Below are 19183 nucleotides of genomic sequence, written 5' to 3' on the forward strand. Positions count from 1 at the left end.
TTTTTTTGTACTGTTTCAATGGCTTCTTGAGGGTTTAAACTTGGATTTAGGTTTTGGGGGATTTGATTGACTGTTGGCATGGGATTGTTTGAAATACAGCTGCACAAACCATACATTTTCTGGCTGATTTCTTATCCCTGGTTCTGGTTCTGTTAGCCATGCTAAAACTGTCTCTACAAGTTTTTCCTGGAAAATATAGCTCCTTACCACAATATGAGACTACGTTCACACAGCAGGCGAATTTGACCCAAATCTGACATTTTTTTGCCCAAATGCAACCTATATCCGACTTTTTCACGGTAATCTGAAAGGCCCAATTTGGATCTTGGCTCACCTTAAAACAAATCTCATTTGAGCCACTTCCATGTGTTGAACTAAATCTGGTAAATAATTTTCAAAGCGTCTGCAGTCTGAATGGTCATGTTGCCTTTAATCCGACATTTACATCATTGGCATGAGACGTAATTCTGCACCAGAAGATGCCAGACGCAAGAAATTTACCTGTAAACAATGGCTGACAAATTTTAATCATAAAATTATGAATGAAATTTGTTCCACTGATGCGCATCACATCACAATCCCACCATTCTTGGCTCTGACTGTGCATCCAAACAGACTTCACTACAAAAATTGCAGTCAATGCTCCACAAAACGCCGTTGCTACAAGTTTTGTTTTCTTTTTGTTAGTTCCCTTTGTGTTTGTTTTGATCTTATCACAATAATATCGGCTCTAATTGCTAGATAAACTTTAAAATCAATCCATAAATGGCTTCATGCATTATTACCTACGTAAACAAGTTCGGTAACACTTTATTTGAAGGGGTGTGCATAAGACTGACATGACACTGTCATAAACATGACATAACACCTGTCATGATCATGAAGAAGTCTTTATGAATGTTTATGACAGTTGTCATGAAGTGTCATTAGGTAAATAATGACACTTTTAATGCAAAGTTGCCCTAAAAGTTGCATTAAAAGTCCATTAAAAGTGCCAACTTTGCATGCATAAATAATGCCAATTTAATGCAAAGTTGGCATTTTTAATGGACTTTCAGTGCAACTTTTAGAGCAACTTTGCATTAAAAGTGCCATTATTTACCGAATGACCCTTCATGACAACTGTCATAAACATTCATAAAGACTTCTTCATGATCATGACAGGTGTTATGTCATGTTTATGACAGTGTCATGTCAGTCTTATGCACACCCCTTCAAATAAAGTGTTCCCACAAGTTCTTATGTTATTCTCGCGCTTGCAGGTCATTTTGTGGTCGTAAACTGTTCACACAGAAGTCCGATTGCATTCACATTTCATTATTAGAATAACAGACTATTCAAAAATTAATAATCTGATTCAGCAAAAAAAAAAAAATCTGAATCAAGACCTGCTTTGTGAACGTAGCCTGAGAAAGGCTGCCGATATTTCTGAATGTTTTCTGCTAAAACTATTGCCTTCTCTTTCGCAACCTGAAGGAATGCCTCCTGATGTTAGGAGAACTTGAGTTTGCAATGCGATTGTTGAATACAGCAATGACCATATTGATTATAGTTAACCAACATTTCTGTTTGTGAGCAAAAATGGCAGAGAAGATATGTCAAAGTGCTTACATACATTATTAGAAAGCAACATTCTTGCTAGTCTTTGGAATATTGCAACAATTATTAATACTGCTGCTAAAATAATGTAAGATTTTTTTATGGTTATAATAACGATGTGTATGGCATTTAAATGTTGTGGCTTGATACCTGGACTAAAGCAAAAATATGAATTATACACCTGATAAATTTAAAAATTTTCAGGTGGTTCTTTCGTAGAAGTCAAGAAGTCGTTTTATTTTTTTTATATTTATTTTTATTTATAGAGCCTGTTTCATTCGCAGCGTGGGCAACACAAAGATGTATCTATATGATAAAAACAAGAACAAATTAAAATAAAGTATGTTAAAAGAGAACAAATAGTGGGCCAAACCGGAATATTAAGTTATGTTGGTTTGAAGGATTTCAGGAGGTTTTGTTGATGATGATGTAGCGCAGTTGGTAGAGCTGTTGCCTTGCAGCAAGAAGGTTCTGGGTTCAATTCCCGGCCCTGGTCTTTCTGCATGGAGTTTGCATGTTCTCCCTGTACATGCGTGGGTTTTCTCCGGGTACTCCGGTTACCTCCCACAGTCCAAAAACATGACTGTCAGGTTAATTGGTTTCTCTAAAAAATTGTCCTTAGGTGTGAGTGAGTGGCTGTGTGTCTCTGTGTTGCCCTGCAACAGACTGGTGACCTGTCCAGAGTGTACCCCCCCTCTCGCCCGGAACGTTAGCTGGAGATAGGCACCAGCACCCCTCCCGACCCCAATATGAGAGGGGTTTTATTATATCAAATTGACTTTTTTTTTTTTTTTTTACTTTATATCATGTGATAATGTTATTCCTTCATCATAGACACACCTGGAGTGTTGCTTTGATTGTCATGGATGTTTTATAAATCATTTAATCTCCCCTGGCAACCATATGGGGGTGACAAAAGCCTCCGACAGAGCAAAGAGCTGGAGCTTCTTAAAGAGACAGAGGCCTACTTTCAAGGCGTCAAATTGCGCAGTCAAATTTCTTTTAAGTGATGTTTGATATATATAATGTTTTTATAACAACTAAAAGTAACATAGTTACTTGATTTGTGCCATGAAATGGCAACATGTGCCTGGAAAATACATAATACTGCCCTTTTAACAAATGGCGTTTTAGAAAAGCACTACCACAATAAAGTGACCGATGATGCAGGTTTAGTATCAACGCAGTGGCTATCCTGTCAATGAGACCGGTGACTGGATTGGCAGCAACAGGTTGGGGAAGGGTAATTCTGTTTTCCTCTTTGCTGCAAACAGCCTGAAGACACTCTGACCTCTTATTGTAGATTGAAAGGATCTTAATCTGTTTGTATGATTTTGATGTAAGTCCTTATAACCCTGGCTTACCTCAATGCCAACAGATAACAGATTAGTTTTTCCACACTCGCTTCAAAATGCGTCACCCCGGACGCACATCATCCGTCTTAACCATGCCGTTAAATGCACACGCGCCGCCGAGGGCCGGCTGCGTGCGAACGTACCGGCGGCAGGCGGTTGGAAGAGATTGGGGTGGGGGGGCTGTCATGAGAAATTACCCCCGTGGACTGCAGCGTGGAGGCTGTAATTCTCCGAGGTAATCACAGGGAATAATGGCAACAGTGGGACACCCGGTATTCTAATCACTATAATCAGAAGCATTGGCTTATGGACTCAAATTCCTGCCTCGCGACGAAGCCGGCCGGGCTCGTCTGGCTGCTGCCGCGAGATCAAATGATTGACCAGTTCTCTCTCTCTCTCTCTCTCTGTCTCTCTCTCTTCCTCTTTCCTTCTCCTTCCTCTCCAGTCCTCCATTGTGGTCGGGGAGCCCCCTCTTCAGAAAGAACGGAGGAGTTCTTCTACAAGGTACGGTCTCACCTCCACAAGTCCCGTTCTTGTTTGTGTGTGTGTGTGTGATCTCTCTCTCTCTGTCTCTTTATCTTTCTCTCGCTCTCTTTCTTTTGTCTTTTTCACTCCCTCACCCTCTTTCTCCCTTCTTCCCCACTCCACCTTCCACGGATGTGCCAACTCCAATCATCTCAGTTCCAAATCCCTTCTTTTTTAGAGGTGCACCTTGAGAATACCAAGCTCTGAGATCTGACTCTTGGCCTCCAGCCAGAGGAGGAATGCTTTTTTTTCCCTGTCTACAGAAACATATTTCAGAGTTGTTGTTTTTTTATTAAAAAAAAAAGAATGAGACAATAAGAAAGGAAGAAACCGGAGACCCCCTTTTCCACCGCCCTCTCCCCTCATTTAGCGTAACATATGTCCACTCTCACTTCCTTTTCCCTGTATTTTCCATTATTCCTTTCCTCCTCCGCCTCCTCCTGCGGTGGCTGGACGGCAGTTAAAATGGACATTCAATCCCAATCAGGGAGCACTCCGGGAGCTCGCCGGGCCGCCGAGCCCTAAATGGAGAGGGAAATGGATACATTAGGCGTCTGAGGCGAGCCCTCCATTGCCGCTAATAATGGAGTAGTAATGGTCAAGGAGCCGGAGTCGGAGAGAAGAGAAGAGGGGGGGGGAGCGCCTGAGAACCTGGACTCCCTCTAGTCTGAGTGATGACTCAACGCGGATGGACGGACAGAAAGGGAGGCAAGCGAGGGTTGACTCGGAGTGCAGGAAAGGACAGGAAATGTCTTTTTTTTCCTTTTTTTTTTAAAGGAAAGAGTGCAGGAATGGTCAGGTGTGATGTTCAGAGGCAGCAGGGAAAAAGGAAGTTGTGACAGACAGCCAGAGGCAACAACAAGCAGAGGGTAGGAGGAAGGTGGTGGTGGGAGGGGGTGAGGAAGGGCGGTTAGTGGCCTCACTTATTACTTCCATCTCCCATTCCCAGAGCTTTCTGAGCTGATCTGGCCTGAAGTCTGTCTGTCCCTGTCACCAAGACAGCAGCAGTAAGAACACAGCGACAGTCTCTGGGAGATGAGGCCCCATTCTGACAGATTACCTCCCTTACCCCCCCCAAGTTACCCAATCAGAGGGTCAAAAGAATAAAACACACATTAAAAGGGCAGAATTATGTAAAGGTCATGTTTTTGGACCTTAACATCATGTTATAATATTATTCCCTCATCAAAAGCATACCTGGAGTGTTGCTGTGATTCTTTCATGCATGTTTGAGAAATCCTTTAATCTCCCATAGCAACTATATTCAGCTGTGCAAAACGCCTGGGTGAACCTAGCTCCGCCTTCGAGGTCGCAGCTCCTCCTCCAAGCTACAGTTTCCAAGCTGTCAAGGCTGACTCCCTCACTGAGCTCCTTCAGACTAACCACCAGCAATTAGCAAACTTAACTGTGCATCTGCTGAGCTCATTTTAAGAGCTTCTTCTCAGTTGATTAAAAAAAATAAAAATAAAAACTTTTTTAAAGGGTTAATATAGCAGCCATGTAGTGACAACTTCCTGAAGGTGGAGTTTCAGAAAGAGCAGGAGTTTCTTAAAGAGACAGAGGCCTGATTTGAAGGAGATAAATTACAAAGTTAAATTTATTTGATGTTATATTTGATATAAACAGCATATTTCTAATGGTAACATAGTTTTGTAATTGCACTAAAAAATGGCACTATGTCAATGGAAAACATATAATACCGTCTCTTTAAATAGAAAGTAAGTGACATACAAAAGATTAAAATGTCAAAACTGTTCTGTAACAGCAATATAAACTCTCTAGAAGTTAATAGTTTAAAAAAATACACAAAAAAGTGAGTTTTCTGAAATAATCTACTAATAATTTCCTGATACCAGAAGTGTAAAAAGTTTTTTTTGCAGCTGATTTTCTCTGTAGTAAGTTAATAAACACATAGAGCATGATCAAATTTTTTTTTAGTCCGGCAACATTTTTACTTTTTTTTTTTTTTTTACCCATTATTTAATTTTATTCACCTTCAAAATCAATGTGCTTTTCATTTAAATTCAGCAGAGTATTAAATTAAACTCTTTATAATATGAAGCTGATCCTTTCACTTTCACCTCGAGCAGCTCAGGTAATATATTTCCTTATGGTAATTAAGAATACTGATATGTCATATTAAAGCCTACAGTCCCTTGCTAAAGTATTAATACCCATTCAACTTTATTCATACTTTCTCACATTACCACGACAAATGTGTGTTTTACTTGGATTTTATATGACAGGCCAGTTCAAAGAGCCTCAAAAGGTATATAGTGTAGGCAAAAGTTTTTCATGCAAAAATCTGCAGTGTGACTTGTATTTGCCTGAAGTCACCCCTTTACTCTGATTCCCTTGATTACAATGTCAATGCAGTTTACAAAATATGTAATGATTTTAAGTTTGGATTTACAGCTATAGATGACAGACTCGGAGTGATTACACAATTTCAAATAAAGCAGAAATATATAAATGGTCCAGTAAATAAATCAATATACTTAAAATGAACCAAGTAATTTAAAAAAGGAGAGTATATGTCATGTTTTATAATTTAGTAGACATTCATTTTTATTGTTTCAGGTTAGTTATAACAACTCAGTCATAATTTAAATTGACTGAGGTCAATTTAAATTGACCTCAGTCAACTTCTATTCTTCTAAAAATAGAAGAATTTTTAAAATTCTTCTATTTATTTGTATATAGTTCTATTTTTTATTATTTAACTTTGTATATAGTTTTTTTCCCCCCTCCACTCTACTTTATGTCCATGCTGTCTCCTATTTTTATTTTACCTATAAATTTCTGCCTCATTATGCAAATGAGGAGAGGCGGAGTCTTAAGGCTTCACCTTCTTCCTATTGGTTGGTTAGCGTTACACTGCATAGACCAAATCTACCTGCTATCTATCTCTGTTGTGGCTACCGGCCACAAAGGGACTCACAGTTTTATCTCCTGAGAGATTAGTTATCCAAACGGTATAAACAGTGATCTCAACTCACTATGTTTCTTAATAAGTTTCATTTCTCTGCTGATCATTATCAAACTCTTGGGGTGTTCTGTAACTTTGGTGTTTGGCGCCTCCTTCTGGATGGGAGTGCTATTGTTGCTGTCATTGCTTTCGCCGAAACAGAAGCAACGCATCCTTAACCTGAATTCGGGTATCTTAAGCTAAGACCATAATGTATTTAATTAATCAAAAAAACATAATAATTTGGTTTTAAATGTGTAATTTCCAGGTCTTAAATCTGCCTTTACAGCACTATTTAATCTTGAATATTCACTGTATTTTTTCTTTCTTGCCGGACTTTTCTATCAGGCAAAACATATTCATTGTTTGCCTGATTCATTGTTTGTGTGACAGTAGAGGCAAACGCTTACTAGCTGCTAACATACTCTTGTTAGCAATCTAGCTTTTTTGCGTCTTTCCTGGGTAAGTCCAAAGTTATTGCCAGTTGTCTAGACGATGTTTGTACATTTCTGTGGTGATATAGGTCTTGAATTCAATACATGTTAGCAAACACCTGGTGGAACTGCATCTGCTGAGCTCATTATATGAGCTACTTCTCCCAAAGTTAACATAGTTACTTGATTGTGCTATAAAATGCCACCATAAGCCTTGATGATATATAATGCTGCCCCTTTAAAAAGTCTTAAATTTGAATGGGTGAAACCTACAGAAACCTTGTTAGTAGCAACTCAGATATTTCTAGGAGTCCTATTTCCAACTTTGATCAAAATAAAACTGGTTTTACCTGAACATCTCCTTTGGTTAACTTTAGGCTTGTTTCTGACAGAAAAGAAGAGACTTGTTTACAAAGCCGTATTATATTACCGTAATCAAGCGCTACTTTCCTTTTGTCTCCCCTCTACAAGTTCCAGCACATGTCAGTCAGCCAAGCTCTTAAACTCTCCGTCCGAGTGTCAGATAGACAAGCCGGTTAGTCGTCCAGTTAAACTGCCAGCAACTTCATCCCACCAGCAATCCAGGCTGTCACTCAGCCAGTCAGTCAGACAGCATTAGCATGCATCCTGCCCTCAGACTCTACTCTCGGTTTAACACACAGCAGCCAGGCGGACAAACGGACAGGGAGGGGAGTGGAGGGGGAGTGCCTCTTTTGACTGAGCGAGAGACCGCCTTCAAACGGTTGCAATCTCAAGGTCTGCCGGGAGTGACCTGTGAACCCGTGGAGCTGTGAGAGCAAGAGCTGAGCGAGCGCTCCTCTGCCGGACGAGGCGAGACTGCGCAGCCCGGAGGGCCATGTGGAACTCATTTAGGAGGAGACAGGAGGGAGGCAGGGAGAAGACGCAGGAAGCAGACAGAAGAGAGGGCAGCTGACCATGCTTAAGGGGAAGGGGGAAAAAAAGCAGACATTCTTTCTAGGAAAATGCCTCAGATGCAAACATTGTGTTCTCTTACCATCAAAAGGAATTTTTTACAGTTGAACGGCTTGAGGCTTTTAAGAGCGAACCGCTCAGTGTCGGTGTGGTTTTGTCGCCTCATCTCCGCAGCATATGTCCCAGGCTTTTCACCTGCAGAGACGGCATACATGCTCAGTAGGAGATATGAGTCACCAGTGTACACAGAATGGCAGCCAGATCAATACAGAGGGTGGTTGGCTGGGGGCTATTGAGGGGGGGAAATATCAACAAGAGGGTGGAATTAGATGGACAAACAGGGTTTATGAGCAAGTGCAAATACGAAAATAGAGAGAGGACGAGGGGGAAGAGATGCCCACGCTTGGACTTGGCAGCCACGTGTTTGTGGGTGTGTGTTCGTGTCCATGCGCCGTCTGGAAGTCTTAGAAAATAAACTATGGAAGTGTAGTGGTGTTTCCCCCTCAGGCCGATTCACTAAGTATCCATCCGTCCATTAATCCATCCATCTGTTAGGCTGTGTATTCATCATCTTCCAATCTATCTGTCCTTCCATCCATATCTCTGTTCATTCGCCAACTACCCATCCATCGATGTATCTATAGGTCAATGCATTGGCCTATAGGTACATAGACCAATGCCGACTTTTAGATGGATGGGTTTTCATCCATCTAGAAGTCCATCCATTAGATATCTACCCATTCATCCATCTCTAAGTCTATTCACTAGCTGTCCATCCATCAATCTATTCATCCATCAACCTATCCATCCATCCATCCATCCATCCATCCATCCATCCATCCATCCATCTTATAGTCTATCCAATAGTCATCCATCCATCTAGAAGACCAGCCATAATCCATCCATCTAGAAGTCTGTCCTCCATCCATTCATCCATTAGTTATATTTATATCCATCCCTCCATCTGGTTTTGAATACAGCTCAGAGGTAAATTCATAAATTCTTAGTGAGTTTTTGTATTTCTCTCAGATTTAGAGGCACAGAGGACTCTGGATCTGTGTGTCTGGAACAGCGCGGGGTTTCTCTGCATATTGAAGCGAAACAGTCCTCGGGTTGGTTCGCCGTCGCTGTGTCAAACACAGCCTGGTATTTCCTCTCGCCCCCCTGCTTCTTTCTATCACTTTCCCTTCTGATGCCTGATCCTCCACTCTGTGGCATGTTGCTATGGTAACGCAAAGCCCGATTGGAGCGAACGGGTGGGGAAGGAGGGGACGTTTGCACGTCAACCCGGGAAGACCTAATGCGCTGCCCACACACTAACACACACACACACACACTCATATTACATCTTTCTATTTTCACAAGGACTTTGCATTGACTTCCATTAATTTTTTATTCATTTCTACAGCCTAACCCTTAACCTAACAATTACCAGTACATGCTTAACCCTAAACCTTACCTAAACTCAACTCACACTTTAGTCCTAAACCTAATTAAAAAAGCACATCTTCTTATGTGATCTGATTTTTGGGCTCTATAAGGAGTATTTAGTCCTCACAATGCAGTATTGGTTAGAAAAATGGACCTTACAAGGTGAGAAAAACTAAAACACACACACACACACACACACACACACACACACAGAAAACCATGCAGCAAGTGATCAAGATTACAAAAGAGACTCTGTGCAGGGACTTACTTATAAGGTTATGGAGAGCAGCGCTGGCGATATCAGGGGCACGGCCATGCTAACAGCAGTCAATGAGATTACTGTGGACACAGCGGGCCGGGGGAGAGGCTGAAAAACACACTTCCAACGACAAAAGCACCAGCAACTCCCATCATATTTCATCTGGTTGTGCGACTCGCGTGAGCTACAACACGAGCCAAATACACCAAGCTGTTTTCTGGGGGGGCCTCGCCGTGACAACTTGTATGTTTTAATGAGCTTGCGGCTCCTGAGGCGAATTAAATTTCTCCTCATGACATCAATCATAAATTTAGCATTTGGGCTCAGATTTAACATTGGGGTGGTGGCGGTGGTGGTGGGGGGATACAGGCTTCAGCTGCAGCGTGTTTGTGCTGCAGTACATGTTCGCTGGCATTTGCACCTCAACAAATGCGTCTGTGGCAGACAAAAGGCAAACAGCGGGTCATCATTTGCAAAACACGAGCTGACCCCAGAGATGACAGCTGTTTTAGTGAACTGGGACGGCTTGTGGTGAGCAGTCTGCGTTGAATAATAAGAGCTTTGGGCTCAGATCTTTTCTTCTTCTTCTGACCTTCGGGAAGCTTCTCGGTTCGGTCCTTTCGCAGAAGTGGGACGGCGGCCTTTAGACGGCATGGCCTTGGTGGAGAATCCAGAAATTGCTCAGTTTTATGTGCAGCTTGTTAATGTTTCTCTCAGTTCTGACTTTAGTTTTATATTTAGACACATTTAGCATACAGGCATTGAGTATTCAAGCTTTAAATATGGTCTTTTTTTTTCTTGTCAGTCTCACAACACACAATAGGGTTACAGTAAAGCCTGGCTTTAGAGTTGTAAAATAAATGCTTGGATTATTTTACTTTTATGTGAATGTGCAGGTCTTAAACTCCATGTTTCTAGAGCACAATTTGAAAATAATCTGGTGTTTGTTCTAAAGCACTTACTTTGAGAACTATTCACAAAATGCCTCAGTATGGGGAGCATATAAACCAGGAAGAGTTGGGCAGTATCTATTAAGCTTTCTTCAAATAAAGCAGTGTGTGGCATGAGAGTTGTTAAAAGTTATATTCTTATGGAAACCTTGAGTAAAATACCAAACTTTTTACAGTTTATATGGTATCTAAACTTTTTTTCTAAAAGTTTAAATACTTTTAGAAAGTTCTCTTTCTGACATCAGTCATAAATTTAGCATTTGGGATTTCTAAACTTTTTCTAAAGTGTAAATACTTTTGCCTGTTATTTAACCTGTCTGTCACTAGAGGACCCAAATTTGGGTCCTCGTGAATGACAACCTGAGACCAACAGGTTAAGGCAAAAGCAACAATATTCCTTTGCAATATTTTTATTAAAATGACACTATTTTGTCTTCCTTTAAAAAACAAAGGAGGAAAAAATTGTTGGTTTTTTTAGCCAGCTGGGTTGCAGTGCACAATTGGGAGAGAGGTGAGTGTTGTACTAAGAATTATATGCCCATTTTTTCATTTCCAACAATCTGTCAAGCACAGCAACCCAGAAGCTCCAGGGAAACGGTGCAGAAATCCGCAGCATAGTAGTCCTCAGATCTTGCCTGTATGAAAAGTGGATATTATAGTCAAAAGAAGTCCAAGTTGACTTCTTCTGCACATCGTGGTAGGGGTTGTATTTCTTCACCAAGAACATGGAATCTCATCAAAGTTGACCTGTTGCCAAGGCAATTGACTTTCAATCAATCTTTGTAATGTTCTTGTCGCATGGCATGAATTATTTCAACTATTCAATGTCCTTTGGGCGGACTTCTCATTGAGATACAATTTTCTTTGAAAATGTCTGAGTCCACATCCTCACACCTGAAACAAGTTGCACTTATTCAGTCAGCTTAGACGAGTCAGAATCTTGTTCCAAGAGTCTTAATGGATGAAACTGGTGTAGTAATTTAAGCCTAGTTCCACTGGGAGCCATCTACAATCCTTCTAACTCTTGCTGCTCCTTACTTTGACATTTACCATAATCTAAGGACATAATTAGCGCAAACGCCTGCATCTCCAAATTGTTGCCAGTAGATCACCTTTGAGTTAAGTACCGCCGATGGAGGGAAAAGGAAATGATGTCGTTTAGCCCGGCTTAAGCAGGTCATTAATAGGCAGGTTGTTCGGTGCACTGCAAAAATTAACAAATACAAATTGGACTGACCACGTGTTAAAAATTAATTAAACATCTTGTACATGTTTCTGTCTTTAAATTACCCTTTTACTGTTTTAAATTTGCACATTCTTTTACTTGAGCATGTTGCCTTTAATGTCTATATAGCGTTATTTTTCTTATTATAAAATTTGTCCTTGCTATACAGTCTCTTACGCTTCTTATTTTTGTATTTTTTTGTTTGGGTGAATAATTATTTTTGAACTTATAGCACCAATATTCAAATGCCCACGTCTTCTTGATTTTTTTTTTTGTTTTACTTTATTTTTCATTTTTGTGTCTCTGACATCATTGGAAAGCTTAGAACTCACATTTTTATCATCTGCAAATAACTCAAAGCCAGTAACCAGTGCATGCTTATACCTGCTTCAACTTGCTTCCATGACACCTGAATTTTTCCACCTTTACACAATAACTTTCATACAGTGTGTCCACATATCTTTAAAAATTCTTAAATTAATTTTTTAAAAAGGTAATTTGGGCTTAGATGTGCTAATCAAAGGTCTTAAATTTTGTAATTGTAGGACTATTGAATCTTGTAAGTAGCTTTTTTTGGCGGGACTTTATACCTTTTTACAGGACTAATATAACTTTGCTAACCAGCAAACTAGCTAGCTAGCAAAGGTGTATTAGAGGTAAAAGGCAAGCAAAGGTTACCAATTGGTAACCAGGCTGTCGCTAACTTTCTTTTAATATACCTTTGCTATCAATCAATCAATCAATCAAATTTTATTTGTATAGCACATTTCAGCAGCAGGGAATTTCAAGGTGCTTTACATAATTACAGAAAAAATAAAATAAAATAAAAAGTATACCTTTTCTAGCTAGCTAACTAGAAAAGGTATACTACCTTTACTAACTATATGCTATCTATATACCTAGTTGGCAAAGGTATATTAGAGGTATAAGACTAACTAAGGTATAAAAGCTAGCTAGCTGTCACTGGTGAGTGAAAATGTATCACTAATTGGCTGGAAGACATTTGTTTTTACCACTGGCTCACTTCTGTCACCTGCCCATATGAAGATTCTCTAATCATCCTGCATATTTAGAGTTCTTTTGGTCGCATATTTCATTCAGTCTGTCTTAAAATTTCTTAAAAATTGAATTTTTAACAACTATCCTGTTATAAACTGTCATTGAATAAGCTTTCAGCAAAAATGCTGGGACCACATTTATTTACTGAGCATCAGCTGCTTTTTATAGTTTATTTTTGGACAGCGGGTAACTCTAAGGAGGTTTTGCAATGGGTCTAGCTACTTGAAAAATCAGCTTACGGTGTGGGTTATCGTGGACATTGTCTTTTTTTATGCTGGTTTCTGACTCATGACATTTATTGAGTGGAGATGTCGACCTGCAGGTTCGTTTGTAGGGTAAATACTGCCCAAATTCTCATCTCATGAGCAAAACAGGAGTACTTCAGGTCCAGTTTGAAGTGCCGCCACCGCCGATTTCCCCCACACGGCGTCAGACGGGCTGCATTTAGCCGAGCCCGGCGGTCGTTGCTAATCGAATGAATCAAAGCGGCCCTAACTCATTTATGACGCTTTCCCGCTCAATTTAAGCTCGCCTTGCTCATCAATATCGCCCCATCAGCCTCCTCGGACGGCCGCTGAATTCTCATCGAAGCCCGATCAAATATTTTCGAGACGGTTCCTCTATTTTTATCCCTCCCTCTTTCATAAACTGATTTAAGGGCTACAGGTTGCAGGAAGGATCTGTATCGATGTCCTTTTCTTTTTTATCTTAAGTGTTTATAAATGCTTCTCTCTTCCAGTTCCCCGTGGCGTGATCCAGAACGGCGCTCGCGTCAGGAGCCAGGCCCTCTTCCCCGTCATCAGACCCCTGCCAGTAAGCCCCGTGGGGAGCAGAACCTCGGCTATAAGGTGGGTAAACTTTGCCCTCAGACATATAATTAATGGGATTCCCCTGCGCAAACGGATCCACCTACACCCGCAAAAGAAGAAAAAAAAAAGAAAAATTTCCACTCATAGTTTACATAATTACATCTTTATTGTCTCCAAAAGTCAGGCTTTCACACGCTCCCCCTGTTGCTCTGAACATTTGATCCAGGTGTGTTTATGTAATGCGCTCCTTTCCTCAAAAACACACACAAACAGGTTTATTAGAGGGAAAGGCTTTTTGATCCGGAGAACATATGCGGCATGCACGGACACGCACATCCATCACCAGAGCATAAGAGTATAATGGTCGGCGCGGCGTAATGAATTAAACATAGCCAAGGGCTCACTGGAGGTATGCAGTGAATATTTGATCACTGCGAGGGGCGCGTGTTTTGCTTATAAGATATTAATATGCTAACTCTCTCATTCTGAAGGAGAGGATGTCTGCGGGACGAGGCACTCTCCTGAAGCTGCTACTGATTTATGGCTTTGCAGGATACCCCCACCTCACCTCCCTCCACCTCCTTTAGTGCTGTACACAACACAATTCTCTCACTATTACAGCAAAATATGTTCAATAGTATGACGCTCAGGGCCTGAAAATTATGAGCATCCTTTGAACTTTTCATATATTGATAAGTTTGTGATAGATCAATACAAATCAATTCTTAATTGTGACATGTTTAAAGGTGCAGTATAATGTAAAATTGACTCTTTATTTTAGCTTTTCATCATGTTATCATGTTATTCCCTCATTAAAAACACACCTGGAGTGCTGCTTTGATTCTTTCATGCATGCTTGAGATACCCTTGAATCTCCCGTGGCAACCATTCAGTTGTGTAAAACACACTCAGCTCCTTCAGACTAGCCAGCAGCAATTAGCAAACACCTGGTAGAACCACACATCTGCTGAGCTCATTATTGGAGCTCATCTCAGAGAAATTCTGGTAGAAATGTTAAAGGGTTATTAGAGGAGCCATGTTGTGATGACTTCCAGAAAGCAGCGTTCCAAAAAGAGCAGAAGTTTCTTAATGAGACAAAGGCCCAATTTTCCAGTTGTTAAATCATGTAATCAAATTTCTTTTAAGTCATGCGTCAGCATTTTTTTAACAACTGGAGGTAACATTTACTTGCTTGTGCTACAAAATGACATCAGGAAAACGCATCATACTGTCCCTTTAAATAACTAAAATCAGGTCTCCATTTCCATTCAGCCTCCTTTGATAACTCTAAGGCGGTTTTCACACTTGATAGTTTGGTAGACTCGGCTCAACTACAGACCAATATTGCAGCATTCAGCTGTTATGGTTCTCTTTCACACTGCCCCGTGTCAAACAATCCAAACCCTTTGAAAAAACCTGTGGTGGCGCTGCACCAAGAACCACTGAGGGAAACTATATGAGAACCTCAGAAGAAGACATGAGTGCAACTTCCTTCTTTGCGAAGATTTAGCGGTTGTTGGGTTTCTCTTTTGTCATTGGTTAACAAACCATGAGCCATTTCTCTCACTAGTGCAAGACTAGACATTTGTTTTGGTTGTATTTACCCAGAATGCTTTGCGCTCCTCCCAAGTTACCATTGATATATTGACTGGTTCTTTGATTGAAGCTTCTTGGTTTGCAGTCGTGTCATTGATTAAAGGTCTGCTTCTCTCCTCCTGAAGGCATTGGGTTTTATTTGTCAAAGTAAAGGGCAGTTTGCTACAAATGTATTGTCCAAATTGCTGTGTCCTTCTTCTTACACTTCACACAAAAAATACTTTGTGATCTATCAAAAACTAAAAATTCCCCTGAAATGCATAAAGGTTTATAGTTGTATCATGAGAAAATGGGAAAGTGTTGAACAGGGTTTGAATGCTATTACCTTCAGTGTTAAATTGACGTGTTCTGATGCTGTACCTTTGTGCTGAGCAGGTTCCCCAGGTTTAAAGCCGCTCAGAAGGCTCAGTGTCATCTGAAATATGCATGGGTGACAGTCTGATGACTGCCGACCTTAAAAGGGAAAGGCTGACTTTGTATTTTATTTTCAGGGATACAAGGTTTTTATCGGACTTGAGAGATGTTCACCTCAGGCCTAGAGGAGTGAAAGATTACCTCCTACCTTTCTTCTACTTCCCAGCAGTTTCAGTAGAACATGGCTCCACACTATCAGAATGTGGATGTAGTGATGGACTCAGACCTGAACATCCATAATTACTTAAAGATAATTACAAAGTCAGCCTTCTATCAGCTGTTCCTGACATGTGCTATACATCTTGATGAACTTGATTTTGACTTCCTGACCAAAGATGTAACATTATCCTCTCCTGTTCCGTGTCCAGATCATCCCTGGGAGATTACCTTAGCCGGGGAAAGGACAGCCCGTCCCGCTACTCCCCCATCCCCTGCGGCGAGGACCTTCAGGACGACCACACCTACAGCACCGCCAAGTCCCCCAGCAGCCTGTCCCCCTCCGAGATCACCAACCCTTCCTCCGCGCTGGAAGATGACGACATTATTGCCGTGGAGATCCAGTCGGATGTCAAGCCGGAGCCCCGGGAGATCCCGCTGGACTCTCACATAGCCACAGCCGCCGCCGCTGCCGCCTACATTTCCCAGCAGCCCCCGCGCGGACAAAGACGCAGCTCGGCGGCCGGAGCCGGGACTCTGCCGGGCAGCAGCCTGCCCTGGACCAAAAGCCGAGCGAGGGGCATTAGCGACACGCTGCCGCTGAAGAAGCGGCGTGCACCGGAGAAGCCGCCGGAGAGCGACGACGAGGAGATGAAGGAGGCGGCGGGGTCGCTGCTCCACCTGGCCGGCGTCAGAGCCTGCCTCAACAACATCACAAACCGCGCCGCCAAGGGCCAGAAGGAGCAGAAAGAGACCCTAAGAAACTAAAAAAAAAAAAAAAACATACGCATTCAGACACCTCCAACCACGCACACCCAACACACACCACTCACACACACACGTACAAATAGGTCAACAGGTAACGTTACTACAGCATTAGTCTCGACAGACACTCGTCATCTCCCTCTATCTATCTGCAGGGCATTAGGTGAATCCTACTTATTTGTGGCAATATCAAAAATCAATGTTTTCCTACATGTTCAGCAACACTAACATCAATGGGTATCTCTCATGTGTCTATGTTGGGTTTTTTTGTTGTTGTTTTAAAAAGGGGATGAAAGCCATAAAAAAAAGCATGTTTTGTCACTAACTCGGGGCGAGCAGAGGAAGTACGCCGCGCAGCGAGCGGAGGATGGCTGTTTGTCCTTTCCTGGTTTCGGTTCTTTTATTTTTTGTTTTGGGGTTTTTTTTTCCCACATTGAATCTGTAGCAATCTCTCAGCGATGCCAGCAAACGCGGCGGAGACCCACCTCTTCTGGAGGGGCGGGGGCATCGCTCTCCTACACCCACGAGCACAAACGTGAGACTGTGCCAAAGATACGCGACCAGGTTGCTTCATGTAGCCGATGCGACAGCCGACGGAGAAGAACGAAAAAAAAAAACGGAGAAGGCATCGTAGTAAAGAGCTAAAGAGAGGAGTGACCTCAAGTGTCAAAGTAAAACCCAATGTGATGTATATTCAATGCACTTAAAATTATTTTATGCCACTTACATGGAGAAAAAAAAAACATGGTTTATTTCGAGAGCACTCATAGTATTTAAGAATAAAATATCTTAAAATAAAAAAATAGAAAAAAAAACGGTCATGTTTATCACAATAGAGACAGATAGCAAGCCGGGTCTGAGGCAATATCTCCTTCATTTTGTTGTTCTTGTTGCATCACGTAGACGTCGTCCCTGAAACCCGCTCAGTACCTCCGTTCAGAGATCATAGCTATACCCAGTAGCTGCCACAACTTCCTGTCCAGCCAACAACGCCAACTTTCCACGTCCGACCCGCTGGGCTCGGGCCTCTCCTGTCCGTCGTGTCCCCGTCTCTAAACCCTCTCACTCTACCTTCATAAAGATATAAGCAATTTGTCCCACGTGGGCAACTCTGTACAAAGGTTAGAAAATATTTTATTTTTTTTTCCCTTTTTCTTAATTGAAGCAATTTGACCTGCAGGACTTTCTCAGTTATATTGCATGGGTGCTTGTAAATAAGATGAGAAGCAAAATCTTTTTTATTCAAAGATTCATGTAAGATAAACGATGTATTTAGCATGAAGCATGACTTATTTTCATATAAACCTTGATCCTAGAGGAAAGGAAAAAAAAAACGATTTTTTTTTTCCGCCAATTCTTATACCTGTGATTATTATGGAGTTTTCTGTTTTGTTTTATCAGGGTTTTTTTTTTTTTTTTTTTTTTTTTTGGAGTGGGCATGTCTTCAGGCAGGAACGTAGATCAGAGACCTCCACCCCCATTGAGGGGCGGGTGGTGAAACCTCTAGGCTTTGGCTTTCAGGGCCAGCAGAAGCGTTTCTTTTGAGGGGTGGCGGGATGAGGGGGTGTAGGGTGGGCTTCCCTCTACTTCTGCCTACATGTTGATCTTGTTTCTTTTCAGCGTTTTAGTTTTTGATTTTTCGGAGTGGGTTTTTCAATGACACGTCTTTAAGTAGGAACAATTAGAAAACCCCCTTTGCACCCCCTTCCCCAAGGGGTGCCACCTCTGAGCTCTGGGTTCAATCACCTCTTTTTGGGGAGGGTGGGCTTCTGTCTTCCTCTACCTGACTCTTTCTTTTTTTGTTTGTTTTGTTTGTGGGGTTTTTTTGTAGATTTTTCTTGTAGGTGTTCAGTGTTATCCCCACATCCCCCTGGCCCCCGGTGTGTCACTACAGATCTCGTCTGTGGAGTGTGTGAGCCAGTGTGTCCGAGAACACACACACCCTTTAACGTTGTGCCTGCCTCCCTGCCTGCCGTCAGTCGCTCTATTTACACAACAGAGAGCCACCTATATTTATTTATAACAGTATTGTTTTGTTTTGTTTTGTTTTTTTGTTGGGGGGGGATTTTTTTTTTCTCTTTTCCAGCGTGTAGATGTACATGTGTCCTTACTTTCCATTGACATTGTTCAGTGTAAATGTATGAATCAGTTGGGCATGGAAAACGCTGTAGGTGTCCTGATTAAATCTCATATTTTCCCTCCCTTCGAAACGAAAAAAATGGCTACCTTGTAGGAGACGAAGAGGAAGAAATGTTGCTTTCTAAGTTAAATACAGTATATTAAATTCTTTAATTTAAGGAGAGGTTTGCTGCCATTATAGAGGACAAAACACGGTAGGAAACTTTAAAGGGCATATATTATTATTATTTTTATTTTCTTAACGTTTTTCTTACCAAAATCAAGAAATGTGTAAAGATTCTGCAAAGTGACGACGCAGCCAAACTTTCCCGAAGAGCGACGGCTTGAGTGCGAAATACAAAGGCACCAAAGAGGAGGGTAGTGATTGCAAAGTGTCCAGCTTGAGGTCATTACGTGAAAAATTGTATTATTAATATAAGGCCTAAGTTTCAAATGTCCGCCTGGATATTTTTGCTTATTTTAATTGTACGCAGTTCTTTAAATGCCCTGCGAGTAAATATATTTGCCCATTTATCCGTAACAACTGGAACTTTCAGTACCTAGCGAGTTATTTTTGCAATTTACCG

The 19183-nt window shown here is 41.4% G+C and overlaps 1 protein-coding gene across 1 annotated transcript in view; it reads left to right on the plus strand.

Moving 5' to 3' along the window:
• ches1 (checkpoint suppressor 1) overlaps positions 1-16777 on the plus strand; it is a 90923-nt gene extending 74146 nt beyond the window's left edge. The window contains exons 4-6 of the mRNA XM_015048033.1: positions 3400-3458; positions 13478-13586; positions 15926-16777. Coding sequence (XP_014903519.1) covers positions 3400-3458; positions 13478-13586; positions 15926-16481 — 724 coding nt within the window. The 3' untranslated portion in view covers positions 16482-16777. The remainder of the gene's footprint in view (positions 1-3399; positions 3459-13477; positions 13587-15925) is intronic.
• Positions 16778-19183: the final 2406 nt, after the last annotated feature.

The sequence above is a fragment of the Poecilia latipinna genome, unplaced genomic scaffold (assembly GCF_001443285.1).
Source record: "Poecilia latipinna isolate Pla-1442-1.1 unplaced genomic scaffold, P_latipinna-1.0 Scaffold857, whole genome shotgun sequence".
Classification (NCBI taxonomy): domain Eukaryota; kingdom Metazoa; phylum Chordata; class Actinopteri; order Cyprinodontiformes; family Poeciliidae; genus Poecilia; species Poecilia latipinna.